This window comes from Platalea leucorodia (genome assembly GCF_965183815.1).
Source record: "Platalea leucorodia genome assembly, chromosome: 5".
NCBI classification, from domain to species: domain Eukaryota; kingdom Metazoa; phylum Chordata; class Aves; order Pelecaniformes; family Threskiornithidae; genus Platalea; species Platalea leucorodia.
Genome location: NC_138827.1, coordinates 16,726,743 through 16,742,441, shown reverse-complemented (window position 1 = coordinate 16,742,441; position 15,699 = coordinate 16,726,743). Strand labels below are relative to the sequence as shown.

Genomic DNA, 15,699 nt, shown 5'->3' with positions numbered 1-15,699 from the left:
AATTCTAGATGTAATGAATTACCTTTAAACTGTGTTTTAAACTCACTATAAATATCTGTACTCAGACTGAACACTTAAAGGCAAGACTCAAAGCCCACCATACTAATGCATTTTACCCCAAATAGAGGAAACAGAGGAAAACAACAGTGAATACAGTACTTCTGTGTATGACATTATCCGCGTATTTTATTTGAAAGATTCTAGACTACATTTTTCTTCCAGGCTTTGCATAGTTAGTAAAGAGATTACTAGTGGTAACCTGCTAATTTAAGAACAACAGGGTAGCGTGTGCGATGGGCCATGCACTTTTGCCTATCAATAAAAATACTGTTTGTTTTCACAGCTATTTCTTTTTCTAAATTCATCCGTGTGTCTTCCAGGTTCCTCAGAAACTGTTCAGATTCCAGCAGTTTTTTCTTCAGGGATGCAATGGACTCCGTTAGTTCTTCAGCTTCACTGATCAACCTGAACAGAATTACATTAAGTAATAAAAAAAGAGCAGAAGCCAATTGGTGTTCAAAAAGACATATGAACTGTAATGCGAATAAAGATCAACAGTTATAGAATCATAATACTCAACAACAATAGACCTCAGAGAGGTTCTACATACTTGGTCAAAAGCAGAGTTCACGTTCACATCTTCTGTACAGAAGTCTCCTATGATTTAGATAGTACCAAGAATGTCTTTTGCCACTAAGCACAGTCGAAATATTCACCCTGACCTTCTTCCACTCTGTAGGACACTTGTACTAAGAACTATAGGAAATTCTTAGGTAAGTCAAGTCACCCAGTTTGACTGGATCAGCATTTTGTTAAGCATGTTTCTTGATATCTGTTCACTGGTATAAAACTCAAGTATTAAAGACGATAGAAAACAGAGATCAGAAAACAGTTTTTACTTTAAAAGCATATAAGTTTTTAAACAAGCAGCAGCACACAATTTTAAAAAAAGCAGCAGCCCATTTTTAAAGAAGCACATAATTTCAACTGAAAGTCAGTGAGGGTTAGGTGCTTTACTGCAATCTGCCTGCAGAGAAGGCACATATTTACTCCCTGGGAAAACAAGATCCCTGTGTGTTATGCAAACTGAGTAACTACAAACAGTATAAGCCTGGCAATTAAACACATGGCCATTCAGCAAAGGACTTGCATGTGTCCTTAAATCCCATTAAAGGCAATGTACATACTGAAAAGCTTGCACATGGATGGTTTGCTGAATCAGGACCTTACATGAGTGTGCCTGAGATGGTATACAGCATTTGGATTAACTATAACTTCTTCCTCACTGTATAAAGAACAGCATATTGGCTTTGAATGGTAGGCACCTTTGCTACAAGGATATTGTAAGCCTGCAAAAGCTGATTCCCCACTTTTCCTAAGGGTAGGAAAATGTGAAGGAGGAGAATCAATTACAAAGCTTATAATGAGATCAAAACTGACAAATGTGACACTCAGACCTTTAAATTGAAAGGATTTGTTGGCCTCCAGTTTTAAAACGGATTATTACTGAAAATCAAATGCCACCAGCCTAATGCTTTGTAGTACTGAGGACTTGTCTCAGACTATGAATATGTGCAGCCCATTTACATTCTCAGCACTTGAAGCATAAGTCATTCGGCACATAGTCCACCTTGTGGTGAACTTTTGCTAACAGCGAAAGGGTTGCAAATGATCCACATGCCGTCAGATTTTTTTGGATCATCTAAATCAAAAAGAAACCACACAGTTCAGAGAAGAAAGCGTAGATACAAAAGGCAGAGTTAAGTGATTCCTCACAGTGATTTCAGTCAATTGAATTATTTCTGACTTATATCAGAATCAAACCTAGTAATAAAAGCTAAAGGCTATGTGTTGCCAATAAAAAGTGCAAAAACTGTCTAACATCGCTTCTGGACAGAATGGACACCTTGGTGGACTTGTTTAATAGTGTTTACCTGAATTGTGCTTCATCTCTGCAGAGCTCTACATTGGGCCTAAAAGACCTGTCATACAGCCTTGTTTGAGCAACTTTCATTGGGGCTTCTTTGTCTTTGATAGCTTGTTTGAGAGCAGCAATGTTAGCTTCTTGATCTCCAATCTCCTTAAGGATCTAAAGAGGATATCCAAGAAAAAGAACTTTTTATAAAAAGATACACATTGTCTCTGTGCTTGCTATGCATCTGCTCATGGTCCTAGTGAATCAGTTATAGTTTTGACCTTCTATTTGGCCAGAATATAGAAGAAATAGGAGTACAAAGGTGGTTTTGACCTCTTTATTTCTACTACTACACTGAGAACCTGTTCTTCAGTCTAAAAAGAAGCAGAAAATATTCTGCAGCCTGTTCAAAAACTCTTCCATGTCTCCAGACAACACATCCCACCTCCATGAATTGTTTCTAATTGTAAATTTTTAACTGTAAATTATCCAAGAAAAACTCAAGTTATTTTGAATGAGATTGAGAACTGCTGATCAGCTGGGAAATGCATGGATTTCTGGCATTAGTGAAGAAAATGGAGACAGGAAATTCTGAATCCCTTCTCCCTCATAACCACTGACACACATGCAAAAAATAAAATCTACCCATCTGTCATCACCCAACAGGTGCTAAAGAATGACTGTTTTTTCCATACTTGCCAATGGCCTAACACAGAAGTAGGAGCTGCTCCACATTAGAGAAGGGGCAGAGGCTGAAGACACCTCTTGTCACTTGCTAGGAACTGCTGCTGCTGCTACTACTGCAGCACAGCATGGCATTCATTCCATAAAAGTGATAACCGGGCTAGCCTGGGAATCCTGGCCCAAAGATCAGCTCCTTGATCACACAGTTTTAGTTTTTAGTTCAGCAAGACATAGAAGAAAGTGTTTAATTTTCTTCATATTTAAGTCCATCTCTTGTTTAGAGAAGCATAACAAACAACAGAAAAAGCTGAATTGGAGCCACAATCTAGCTCTGAAGACGCTTATCAGATACTAAGCTGACACCAGTGCTAGTGTTCGATACCTGGCATGGACTAAGACATTTTTTTCTAGAGGATCAATCTACTGTGCGCTTCTCAAAAGAGACTGTCACGCCTGTAGCCAGCATTCAAAAAGTAACACTTACTTTTTTCAAATGATGCTCTAGTTTGTGTTTTGTATCATCCAGCTCCTCACAGTGTTTGGCAAAAGCCTCGTTAACAGCAGCACATTGCATCCTCAGGTCCTCAGATACGTCATGAAGAATATTGTCAATCAAGGCACGAAGATTGATGGAAGCCAGTTTTTCTCGTTCTGCCCTGTAGATGTTGTCATGACTGAACTTGGCCCATGTCTCCGGTGTTGAGGCACTGGAAGAAGAGGTGAATGATATACAAATAGGAACCTTGCTCGTTTGTTCAAGGTGCAGTTAAGAAAACTATCTGAAGCTGGTTCTCCCCCTGTGAAAGTGTTGTAACCTCTATTTGATTTTGCTGTTGCATGCAGTCTAGACTTACCATGAAGGAAGACTAATCCTTTACAAAATTAATAAACTCTCGTTCATCTTGTGGCTTCTGAGGTAAGTAATACATGACACAAAATCATCCAAAGTTCTTCCATCTTTAGCTAATACTACTAAGGCAAAAAAAGTATACACATACTTTTTTGTGCAAGCACAAGCAGTTAAGTCACCAGCAAATAAACACAAGTATATTCAAGCTTTACAGTCTGTGTCTACTTTCAAACAAAGAGAAACAAGACCTCCGGTTATACTTTGCCATGTTAAACAGCAGAAGGAACTACATCGCACTTGGGACACTGCATCATATGAACACTGCCTGAAAGGGGAGGGGGAAGCAGCAAGATTTATTGTAATAGTAATCCTCTCTGTGTACAGGAAGAAGCACTTGCCTTTCCCAAAAGAATGGCATGCTGCTGATGTCAAATGGTAGGTCTCAATAGGATTTAGATCAGCCTTTAAAAGTATAAAGCCAATTATTTCCAAGAAAAACTTCTACAAGCTCAGTTTGCATGTAGTGAACCAGCTTTGCCAGCAGTGGTATGCCATGCTGAGATGGTAGCACTACCTTTACTATCCATGTAGCTATTTTAAAGCTATGACATTGTATACCCAAGGAAGCAGCAATCGCACCTTTAATTCAGAGCAGCATCACAGCTTTCACTGATGCAAAGGATGTATTGTATCTTACCAGGGTTATTTGTGGAGGATAATGACAGTAACCACTCACCTCTCTTCAAACTTCACTGAACTAGGATGGAACTGGATGTTGGTGCTCTGGTTACTGTATCTTCCACATTTATCATCAATGTTGTACGTTTCAACTTTGTCTGACCAGTCCATTTCACAAATCTCTTTGTGATCTCGATTTAATCTGAAAAGTCATTATTATCACACATTGTTAGTGGAAAACAATACAATTAACAAAACTAGCGCAGACATTTGTGAAGCTAGGCTCTGAGCATCTGTCTTTCAAAGAACAATGAGAACATAAACTTCCCTTTTTGTCTTGAAAATCCTAACCAAACTCTCTCTCCCACAACTATCTGCTAGAAGGACAGCAAGCCAGATGTGTTAACCACTACCCTAGACCTTCAGTACTGTTCTGTGACTACTGAAGGCTTAGAGATCTTATAGCCTGAGACAAAGGAGTTGTTGGACTTTGGGTTTTATATAATAATCCTAAAACAGAGGATTTTTTCAATAGTGGTGACACCTGCAGTTATTATGAAGAGAATAGGTAGGGGCTTTGCCCAACAGAACACTCTTCCCATGATAAGACATCAGGTGGTGCTAGTAGAAGACCCATCCTCCTCTTTCGCTAGTATATTAAGTGTGAGTCAAATTTAAGACCCTATATCATCCTCGAGCCCTCCTATCTAGCCTTTCAAAGACTGTAGCATGCGGAGAGTGTATTTTGTCCTTGGAAGATACAAGTACAATTATATTCAGAGTTAAAACTGCTACTTTGTTGTCAATTAAATTAGTCACACGTCACCCAATTAATTAGAATGACTTCAGACTACAAAAGACAGTGGGTCGTTATCAACTGTTAACACTAGATGTCACTCTCACCTAAGGAATTAAAAAAACTCTGCTGCCAATGATACTAAACGATGGTACTAAATGGTACTAAAACGTTCTTAAAACAATTCTAAAAAGCAAAGCCTAAACTCAGTAGACTCCTCTCATACTCTAATTGATGTAACAGAACTACTTTACATTATTTTCCATTTATAGACATTCTTTCTAAAAACAATATTTCATTTTATCTGGTAGAATAGAACAAATTGGAACAGAGTAAAACATTTTAAAAACTAAAATATCAGTGTTTCATATTGATGTACCTTAGGACTCAGGTAACATCTTTCCAAAGGGCTTGTTGTAAATTAAAAGCAAAGCAATGAACATCCATACTGATACAGAAGGTAGAGTGAAATTTCATATTTTAAGTTCATACTGACATCTGGCGGCAAAAAACTCATCTTGAAAAGGTCCTTTGATCAGATAAATTATTTTAAAAGAGCCTAAACTACAAATACATCACAAGGTGCAACAAAGTAGAGTGATATCCAGATAATACATTTATTGCACTTAAGTTTAGCATTGGAAAATTAGAGAACTGAATACACATACTGGAAACCAGGACTGAAAATCTAAGGCATGGCTTTAGGGCATGGATCTTCTCTTACCTCACCCTACTTGAAAATCCTGAAGTTTCATCACTGAGTACCTCTTTTCAAGTTTAGATGGAATTCACATGGCTCATATAAGTCTGGCATTGGAAAGATCATTATCCACTGGGCATTGTACCCCTATATGTCAGGAATTATTTGGCTATATAAATTAGCTACTAAGGTATCATGAAAATGTCTTACCGCATCTGGTTACCAGCTTGCATCAAAGTTCTCTTCAAAAGCTCCTGGATATTTCTGATAAGTTCAGCTTCCTAGATAAAAACATTGAGACTTCTGTGATATCCAGAGCAGTACATACTATTCTGCAGAGCAATTTTATTTCAGTGGTTGTGGATAAATACTTAAATCTTCCGCTCATTACCTACTCTTACCCCATTATTGCAAGACATGATTTTCCGAGGAGTTAGCAGATATTGAGGTAACTCAGCTATAAGTCTAAGGCAGCAGCATTACTTGGAATGCGTCTAAAGCCTGGGAATTCATTATTTTCATATTGCATGTGTACTTTATGAAAAAGTCTATGTTCTATCAGATTAAAAAGAATATCTGAATTACTTGCACAGCCTTGAAGTAGGGAAAAATAAGGCAACAGCATCATGCTCAGCAGGAGACCAGAGTCACTGCCTTGCACAAACTCAAGGTGCCACTTTAAAACTGAGCAGGACACTGTCTGCCCTGCAAGCCCAAACTCAGATGTCAGAGGCTGCTGCCTTGCACAGGCATGTGACACAGCAGATCAGCTTCTCTGGCAAGACACTGGCTTCCAGAACCTGCTGAGTCCTTGCAGATACCTTCAGAGCCCGCTGCCTTGCTCTGTAGTAAGAGTTTTATCTGTATGCGAGGCAGAGGCTTCCCATCAGATTCCTGCAGATCTCCAAAAATAAAGTTTGTCTGACGTATGGTGATAAGGTGCTATTTAACATAAACGAGTGGCAGTATCATAATCTTCTGTTGGCCTGCCTCCTTTGAATGCTTTGTATTAAATAAAAATAGAAGTTACTACTCTATGATTTAAACAGCTATTGTCTGCTTCAGCAGGTATAGGAACGCTGTCATAATATAAACCCAATGACACTTACAGCTTTCATTTTTTTATTAGATCTATTTATTCCAGAACTAATTTTGCCTCTGGTGATGGACAGTATCGAGGACTGCAGAATTATCTCAAATATGCAATGTTGTTTGAGGGGTTAATTTCCTCTGAGTTGCAAGACAGTGACTGCTCAAAGTCACAAAGCTTTGCCTCACCTTGATAATGATCTGATGTCTGAAGTTTCAGCTCAAGCTGGTTTTAGCAGGAATGTTCATTTCAACACAAACGTGATCAAACCAAAAAAGACCATACTTTCTAATAATCTCTTGTTGAACAAAAGTTACCTGGTGCTCATTTTTGACTGCAATAATGCTGCTTTAGGGATTAACTATCAATGCTCTATGAAGTGACTTTCCTGACCTGGTGATTACATATTATTACATAAAAGCCATTCCAGCAAGCATTTTCTGTTTTATTATTTAAAGGAATTTAATATCTGAGGCTCGGATATTAAAAAGAGCTTTTGTATATGAAAAACTCCTAATTAATTTTGCTGGTTTACATCAATGACAGTCATCCAATGACAGCTAAGGGAGTATATACTTACTAATGAACTTTATTCCCAGAACACTGCTGGCACTCGTTGATCCTTGTACTGTTTTTGACAAATAAATGAGTGCATATGTCCCTGCAGTGTCAGGTTCTCCTTCATAAGAAACCAACAGGGACCGCAAAAAAGATCATTTTATTCTAAATGGAAAAGGGCAATCATGATTGGAAAGCAAATATTATTTTTAAGGCTTGAAAAGAGCACAATTAAAATAAATACATAGCTGAAGGTATCATTTTACAAACTGTGAGAATACTAAAACTCACTTTCTGCAGGGAGGAAGTACTACAATGGCTGACTTGTCAAAGTAAAAATTCAAAAGGATTTTAAAGGGTTAGAAAGATTCAGCGCTCGAAATTACATTTATAGTAATTGATATTATTTTGTGTTGGGTAGTCAGTCTCCATGTAAATAAAGAGACAACCAGTTTCCTGTGAGTAATGTGCACAATTTTGAATGAGAAAAGCCTTCCTTTAGCAATTAAGGTGTCGCACATGGAAAGATTGAAAAAATGCAAAAATCAAGAATTCCTTTATTGAATGACCTAAAATAAAATTTAAGAATGGATTCCCTGTTGAGGAGGTATGTATTCAAATATGACATTTAAAACTGAAGATAGAATTCCCATAATTAATGGCAGTCTAAGACTAGTTAGAGTGAATAAGCAGGTGTAAATTTTCAACACTTACCTACTAAATGATTTTTCTTAACTTTTAAAACAGTTAAAAAGTCAGATCATATGGCTGGGAGGAGCTGTGGCACTAGGTTGAAGATGAAGATCCTTTGATCTAGGTCCCTCAGTCCCGGCTGTACTGTTAGACATCGCAGTACAATCCAGCCTGCTGCCCACCCATAGCTGTGGCTGGCTCGTGGGATCGACGTGGGAGAAGGTCCACACTGCATGAACGCCTGCCAGGTAGCACTACCTGCAGAGGAGCAGGAGCTGGGAATTTCATACACCATGTGGAGGACTCATGAAATGCCATGTCTGCTCCTTCGCATTTTCTTTGCAGAGTAAATTCCATCAACAACCACGGCAGAGAGAGCTGCAGCCAGGAGCACAGCTCTCCCGGACTTTGTGATTTCAGCCATAAAAATGTGGGTGATTCCACATTAAAATCCTGGGGGCAGATCTGGGTTTTAGCAAGTGGCAGAATAGATGACCTTTATGTAGTGTGTGCACAGAATTGTGTTGGTAATTCATTTGAAGGCCCAGTCTGCATTAAGAGAGGAAAAGAATGTGAAAGAGTTTTAATAGCTAACAGCATCTCTGGTTCAGAGGACAACATTAACTGAGATTTGCACTTCTTCAATTCATAAGAGGACTTGGTGGATGAAATGTCTTTTTTTTCCTCCTTATTTTTCCCATATATCTCTTCATATGCTGTCTATTAAAATGAAATACTGTCAAATCTGAAGTGATCTTGGCCTCTTTTCAGCTGTCTTCTCCACAGTTAATACTAATAATAAACCTCTGTTATTATAAATGGTTGTCAATTAACAGGGAGAGAACATTTTATAGTTTAGCATGCCATTTATTTTATTACAGTATTTAATGTTTATGATGCAAAAGTTGGATTTCCCTCAAATCTAGTGATAAAACCAGCCCAGTTCATGACTTTGTAAGTGTATAATCAATGGTGCAAAGAAAACGCTTAAGACCAGATGTTTGTGCCTTCCATGAATTTACAAATTCAGTCTTTTTGCAGCCTGTCTTTTTACATCAGTGACTTGCAGATGTCAGCAATGTCTAAATACAGCACCTAGGGCCAGAACGACACAGTGAGAGAGCAGCTAAGAGGAACTGGTAGAACCCCACAAGAGAGGCTGTGCAGTTGCCCTTGATTACAAATCCAGTTGCATCCATCCATCAGTAACAACATGACACCAGATGTGCCACACATCAGCACAGTAAATAAAAGCAAGCTAGCTTACAGATCTCACTAGATTTAGACCCCCAAACAGCATGTAACAGGAAGACTGTTATTCATTACAGCTGGGAGTGAAAGCAGGTAAGTCTTCAAAATCTCAGCTCTGTGACTGGCCTTTTTCCTGCTGATCTCTGAGAGTCATTTCAAAATCCACGATCTGCAGATGTTGAAAATAAGCACTGCACTCTTAACTGAGTTGTCTATGTACAGGACTGTCTATTGCACACTGGTTCACTTGCCAAAAGAGATCACAGTGTTTGGAAATGGTATTCTGTTGTTTTCCTTGCCCCATTATTGCAGTTAGCAGGAATACATACATATGTATCCTCTCTCCACTTTTTTAAACTGGAATTTTACACAGTTGACAGGATCTTGGCTAATGCCTCTGTCTTCAGCATCAGGGAATAGCTGGGGCTGACTTCATTGTTGAAGCAAATACGCAACAAATCAACACTCTTGAGTCTAGGGTGAAAAAATGGCATAAATGTAAGTACACCCACTTATTCCACAGTCATATCTGGCACTCAGTTAATGAGTCTGGACACTGGACATGTGGAAATAACCTTGAAATGCAGTATATACACAGCTGAATCATGATTTATTGACAGTATACCACCACGTGGCAAGTCCTTTGCTAGGGCTTACATTTTCAATATTAAATGCGTGCACATAAACATACTAAACTGTCCTTAAACTGATGCAAAGGGGATTCAGAGGAGACATCATATAGGTTATGAAAGTCAAAAACCTCATACAAAACAGATGCATATATTGCTTTTTCTGAATTCAGCTATTTCCAATGCAGCAGCACAAAGAAAGAAAGTTATTCTACTTGAGAGATTTTATCTTCTTTTTAGTCACCAAAAATCCTTCTTTATTGGAAAAACAATTGTGTCCTTCAGCTTCTTTTTCTTAACCAGAACTGCATTAATAAAAGATTAATATGTTGTTAAGTGGAGTCAATGAACTTCTGAGTAACAGCTGATTTTACTATGCATGTGAGGAGCTTTCACTTAAATACCCTCATCCCTCATTCCAGCAGTGGCTATTTAGTGGTGGCATGTATCACAATAAGTGATCTAAATACGACTCCATGCTGCAAAGCAAATAGGACAAATGAGTTGGAACCAAAATTCCTTAAAAGAAATACATGGTTTGCCAAAAAATAGGAAAACCCCAAATGTTATCTGGACGCATAAAACCTTCATCAGAGATACTTCTGTTTTCTTTGTGAGTCATCTGAAATGATTCCTACTGAACAGATAATGAAAGTGCAATTACATGCAGAGATTGAAAACTGCTTTTACATGTGTATTTGATGCTGTCTTTTTAAATGTCATCTGCCAAGGGGCTGCTGAAAGGTGGTTATCTTGGCAGGATGCTCTGGGAACTGGGAAATGTTCTTCATTGCTGCAGAAAGCTGAAAGCGGGAACAAAACCTATGCCCTATGGAAAGCTTTTCCATGACTATGTGAAAGGTAGTCCCTTGTCCCTTTTCCCCCAGTTGCAGATTCCCCCGTGCACCTGTCCATGGGAGCTGGCAGGAACACGGCAAAGATACCAGAGAACGATGCCAGCACAAGCCTGGGCTGCTAGTAGGAGAGGAAGAATTTCAAAGGAAGGAAAATGCCCTAGAATATCAATCAACTGTGTAATTAAAACTGCAAGGAAAAGAATGTCTGTTTCCTAACACAGCTGACTTCTGGAAACTATTTCTTCTTTTTCTCAGTTTTTGCATGGAAAGAGAATAAATTACTCCTGATCTCCCTTGCATTACCATTTCTTACGAGAGTTAAGATTAGAAAGTGACTGGACAAGTAAGCAACATTCAGAAAAAGTATGTCAGTACTTTAGCGATAAAATTTGCATAACTCTTCCAAATAAGCAAACGTTGTAACACAGAGCTAGCAGTGAACTGGGCCATTAACTTGGAAATCTGTGCAGTGAACAGTCAGAATTCATGCAAGAGCAGCTCTAAGCATCAAGAATTATTAGTCAGTTTTGGAGAGAGTAAGAAATACAAGGTACCATCTGATTTCTTGCAGTGAAAGAAGTATAGAGTATAGCTGCAGCTTAAAGGGCTGGCAAAGCCACAGAGGGCACATTTTAACATCGATTTGCAAACATTTGTGCCATAAAATCTATTCCTCTGTGAAAATGGGAAGGATTTCCTCTGCTATTATATACTCCTCTTCCTTCTGCACTGCAAAGGTCATTGGCATGGCAACAAAATCTTCATTTCTCAAGAGTCCATCTGCTGCTGGTATACACGCCTCATCTGAACTCACATCATTCTTTTTTGATGACATCCTACTTGGCTGTTGACGGTCTGTCGTCACAAGCACACAATCACAATTTCAGGTGAAGAATTAGCAGCAGCAGCAGCAGATGAACTTCTGAGCAATGAACAAACTGTTCTCTGACATCAGGAGGAAAGAAATACAGGAAAGAAATGCTGCCAGAAAATGATTTTTTTTTTTTTGGTAAATCTTACATTTCACAATTTCTCTAAAACATCAGCAACTGATGAAAATAATTTCTTTTCTGTAATCTGAATTTTGTAACAATTCACACACTGAAATATCCTATACACTAGCTCTCACATTTATATTTTTGACTGGAACAACCTCTTAAATATTGATTACAATTCAGCAATTGTACACAATTCCTATTCAAAATATTGCTTAATACTATCATGCTAAATACTATCATGCCATCAACTATGTAAAAGTCTCCTCAGTATTTTTTTAACTACAAATATTAATCATCTGGTTTAATCAGTAACTCATCATGAATCAACTTTCACAGTGTACTGGAGGCTGCAGGCAAATAATCATTAATTTATTTGTGGGACACTAGAATATGTATCATTCCAGAATGAAAAATGACCCAGAATCTCTTCTCTGTAACATATGCCGCCACAATAATTGCATCAGCTTTGAAGACAATCTACATGCAGTGCTGGGTCTCAGTGACAGATAACAAAGTGTCAGCTGGAGTAGAGAGTCCTCTATGGGAGGAAAAGGATCAAGCAAATTTCAGGAGAGTCTCAGGTTTGCTGAAGTCACACTGTCAGAAATACCATCTGTCTGTGCCCCCCCCACTTGCCTGGAGCTGTTATCTCATGCAGGTGTCACACGACTACATTGTACTGTTCATTGTGCTGTCCTGCAGGACATTTAAAATGGTGGTTTGTGTTGAGACACTGCAGTACAGTGTTGGATCACCACCTTGTCATGAACCTTGGCAAGACTGCAGCATCAGACTCAGTAGTAAAAAGTAATGGCAGAGACTGCCAGATTTGGACAGCTTGAGCATGGAAACAGGAAAGGAGCATTTCACCGGTCCTGAATAGTCTGTTTATTGGGTACTGCATTCTTAAAGTGTAAACTGCAGGGATGAGGAGACTTTAAGCCAAGCAGAGGCTGGAAGAAGTTTAATGCCAGAATAGGATGCCCATCTTGGTTCAGGAAACCTCTGTTTTGATTTTGTTTGGATCTGGTCTGAGAGGGGGGATCTGGTCTCCTTTAGTCATACTCATGTGATTTTAAATACTTTTTAAAAAGAGGAAAGATTTTAAACAATCCTTCTTAAACCTAGGAGTGACAGACAGAGTCCAGGCCGCCAGGAAGGGGCACTAGGCCTCTGCACATTGCCAGAAGATACCTTCATGAGCTGTGGCTATCACCTATCGACCAAGCTGTTCACCATTTTAGATACCAGAGCAGCACTAAGAGAGGGCTGCCAACAACCCTTAACATCCTAACGTCCTGCTCACCTTCAGCAACTCTCTCTCCACCTCATCACTGACCAGGTCCGGGGGTTGCCTCCTCTCCCGACACTGCAGGTTATCGGTGGCAATGGAATAGGGCACCTCGGTGGCATCGAGCGCCCTTTCCAGCCGCAGCTTCTGGGCTGCCAGCAGGCCGGTCTCGGCATCGAGGTCCTCAATCTCCTTCTGGAGCTCGGTCTTCCAGAAGTGTATGTCCTGCAGGCGCTGGCCCAGGGTGGCCGTGGACTCCTGCTGGGTGCGCTGGGCGGTGGCAGCGGCATGTTCGGCCAGCTCCTTGGCCTCGGCCCGGCCACGCTCAGCCTGCTCGCAGCCAGCAAAGGCCTTGTGGTACAGATCAGCGTTGCTCTGGTGCCACTCGGGGAGCAGGTACTTGGCGGTGCGGAAGCCAGCCGTGGCCAGGCCGCTGGAAGAGTCGGGCCCCGTGTTCAGCGCCACCTCGCACACCTTCATGGGCAGGTCGGAGGCGGGAATCGTCTGCGGCGCCGGCTCCTTGGTCAGCAGGACCCTGGGCTGCGCCATGGCGGCGGGGCCTCCCTCAGGGCAAGCCTGGCTCCCCGCTAGGCCGCGCCGCGTCCTCCCGTCGCCGGGGCAACGGCAGCAGCCAATGAGGAGGCGGGTCCCCCCACCGCGAAGGGAAACCCGAGGCCGTAGCGGGGGAACAGCCCGCCCCTCGTTACCTCACAACGATAGCCACCAATCAGAGCGCGGATACGCCCCGAGGGCGCGCTGGATAGGGGAACGCCGGCTGCCCGTACCCGCCTCCAAGCTGCTTGTTGCTATGGCGACGGGGACACCCAATTGGGAAGGAGTAAGGCTTGCCGGCGGCGCTGGCGGTGTCATGGCGGCGCCGGGCGGCCTCGGGGCACGAGCTGTTCCCGCCCCCGGGGCTTGGGGCGGGAGGATTTCCTGACGCAGGCCTTGGTGCGTGTTGTAACGCTTGTAATTCGCATGTGCGACTGTGTTGGTGGGAACAAAGATACGCTGAAGCCTCTACATTGCTTTCCGGCTCCCCTTTGTGCTGAGGAACTTCTCTTTTCCAGCCGCCGTGTGTGCGCAATAACGCTTTTGCCTGCTTGTTTTGGAAATACAAGAGAATCATGACAGGACTTCAGCCCGGTTCCTGCCCAGCAAGCAGTGCAGGCGAGGGGGAGGCCCAGAGAGCCCCTCGGCCGGCGGGCAAGGCCCTGTGGAGGCCCCGGGGCCCTGTGCGGGGCCCGCGGCATCCGCTGGTTTTAAGCCATTCAATTTAATACTTTTTTGCACCTTGCTCCATTCTTATACCCAAATGTTCCTTCTTAAAATAATTTGTGTGACTCTGGCCTTGTCACAGATCAGGTGCTTGTGAAATCCAGCTGCTGCGGCATCCCCAGTTTAATTTTCACTTGGAGAGATAAAGACAACTTATGCTTGAACTACGTTGAATTTTGTGGGGTTGCCATCACTGTGCAACAAGGAAAAGCAATGAAAGGAGAGGCTGCGAGGCGAGAGGCGTCTCTTCAGAGCACGTGGAGGAAGGAGGGAAGGTGCTGGAGAGCACGGTGACAATAGAGGGCACTCTCGTCCTGGCACTGCGACAGATCCTCTGTCTTCGATGTCATTTTGATTTAGAAAATGAAAAGGAAGAAAAAGCCATGTGCACTGCAGCCCGCCCCGTGTCATTCAGGCTAATCGGCTCCTTGGGTGTCGAGGAGAGCGATGCCTGAACTGCATCGAGGTGAGCACGGCAGATAACACACACACACACGTGCACCGTGGGCGTGGAGTAATGACTCCCCGGCTGCCGAGAGGTGCCGTTTGCACCGCACAAACTTCTGCAGAAGATGCTTTGCTTTATGAGAGTTTGCTCTAAATCCACAAAAAGTCAATGGTCATTTTTCCTACGGGGTCTTGCACTCTTTAGAAAGATCAAGTGGTTGTCCCTGATAGAGAGCCTGCATTTGAAAGATGCATCGTGCATTGGCTGCAAGCTGCTGCTCGCCAGCCCTGTGCCGCAGCTGGCAGCACATGCCCAGTAAAGGTTCCCTTCCACAGAGACAGTGTTAAAATAAGGACATTCAATCCCAGGAGAGATAAGAAATCCTTCATCTTCCCTTTTGCAAATATTATAATTGACGCTCCAGTTAAACACCAGCAGTAGATGATCGCTTTGCACTGCTGAAGTCACTGGAATGACACCGTTTGCTTTCCCTTTGCACTTCATTTCTGTTTCTCTCCTTTTTCATGCATCTTTCCTCTAACTGTCCTATCTGTTCCTTTCCTTACGTTACCCCCAGCCTGTACCTTTCTTTCTCTTTCCTCTTCTTATGGCCTTCTCTGCATGATGATCTATGCAAATTTTGCAGTTTTAAAGTACAATAAGTCTACAGGAAAAGCCCTGCTGAGCTATTCAGAGTGAAAGTCCTTGGTATGGAAAAGACATTTTTTTAACATAAGGGCAGCAACAATTTGCTATTAAGTAGCATTTTTCTCTGAAGGTTTCAAAAGAGCTTTTATTAGTGGCATCTTATCACAGCCCATTCAGTGTCACCCAGGCAGTTTTGATGGTGGGTCAGCTGGGGCCATGATGGGATGTGGCTGAGGTTGCAAACTTAGCAGCAGGACGGGCTGAGTCCCAGGCCCTACATGTGACTAGTAGATTATAATCTTCTCCAACAGGGAAAGACTGCACACACACACATC

General features: G+C 41.6%; 1 protein-coding gene across 1 annotated transcript; it reads right to left on the bottom strand.

The window, feature by feature from the left end:
- Positions 1–248: 248 nt before the first annotated feature.
- TEKT4 (tektin 4) lies at positions 249–13,539 on the bottom strand (the record flags this gene model as incomplete). The annotated part of the gene is made up of 6 exons (XM_082314171.1): positions 249–465; positions 1,935–2,089; positions 3,084–3,306; positions 4,186–4,329; positions 5,834–5,904; positions 13,006–13,539. 6 exons carry the CDS (start codon positions 13,537–13,539, stop codon positions 249–251), a joined length of 1,344 nt encoding a protein of 447 aa, XP_082170297.1.
- Positions 13,540–15,699: the final 2,160 nt, after the last annotated feature.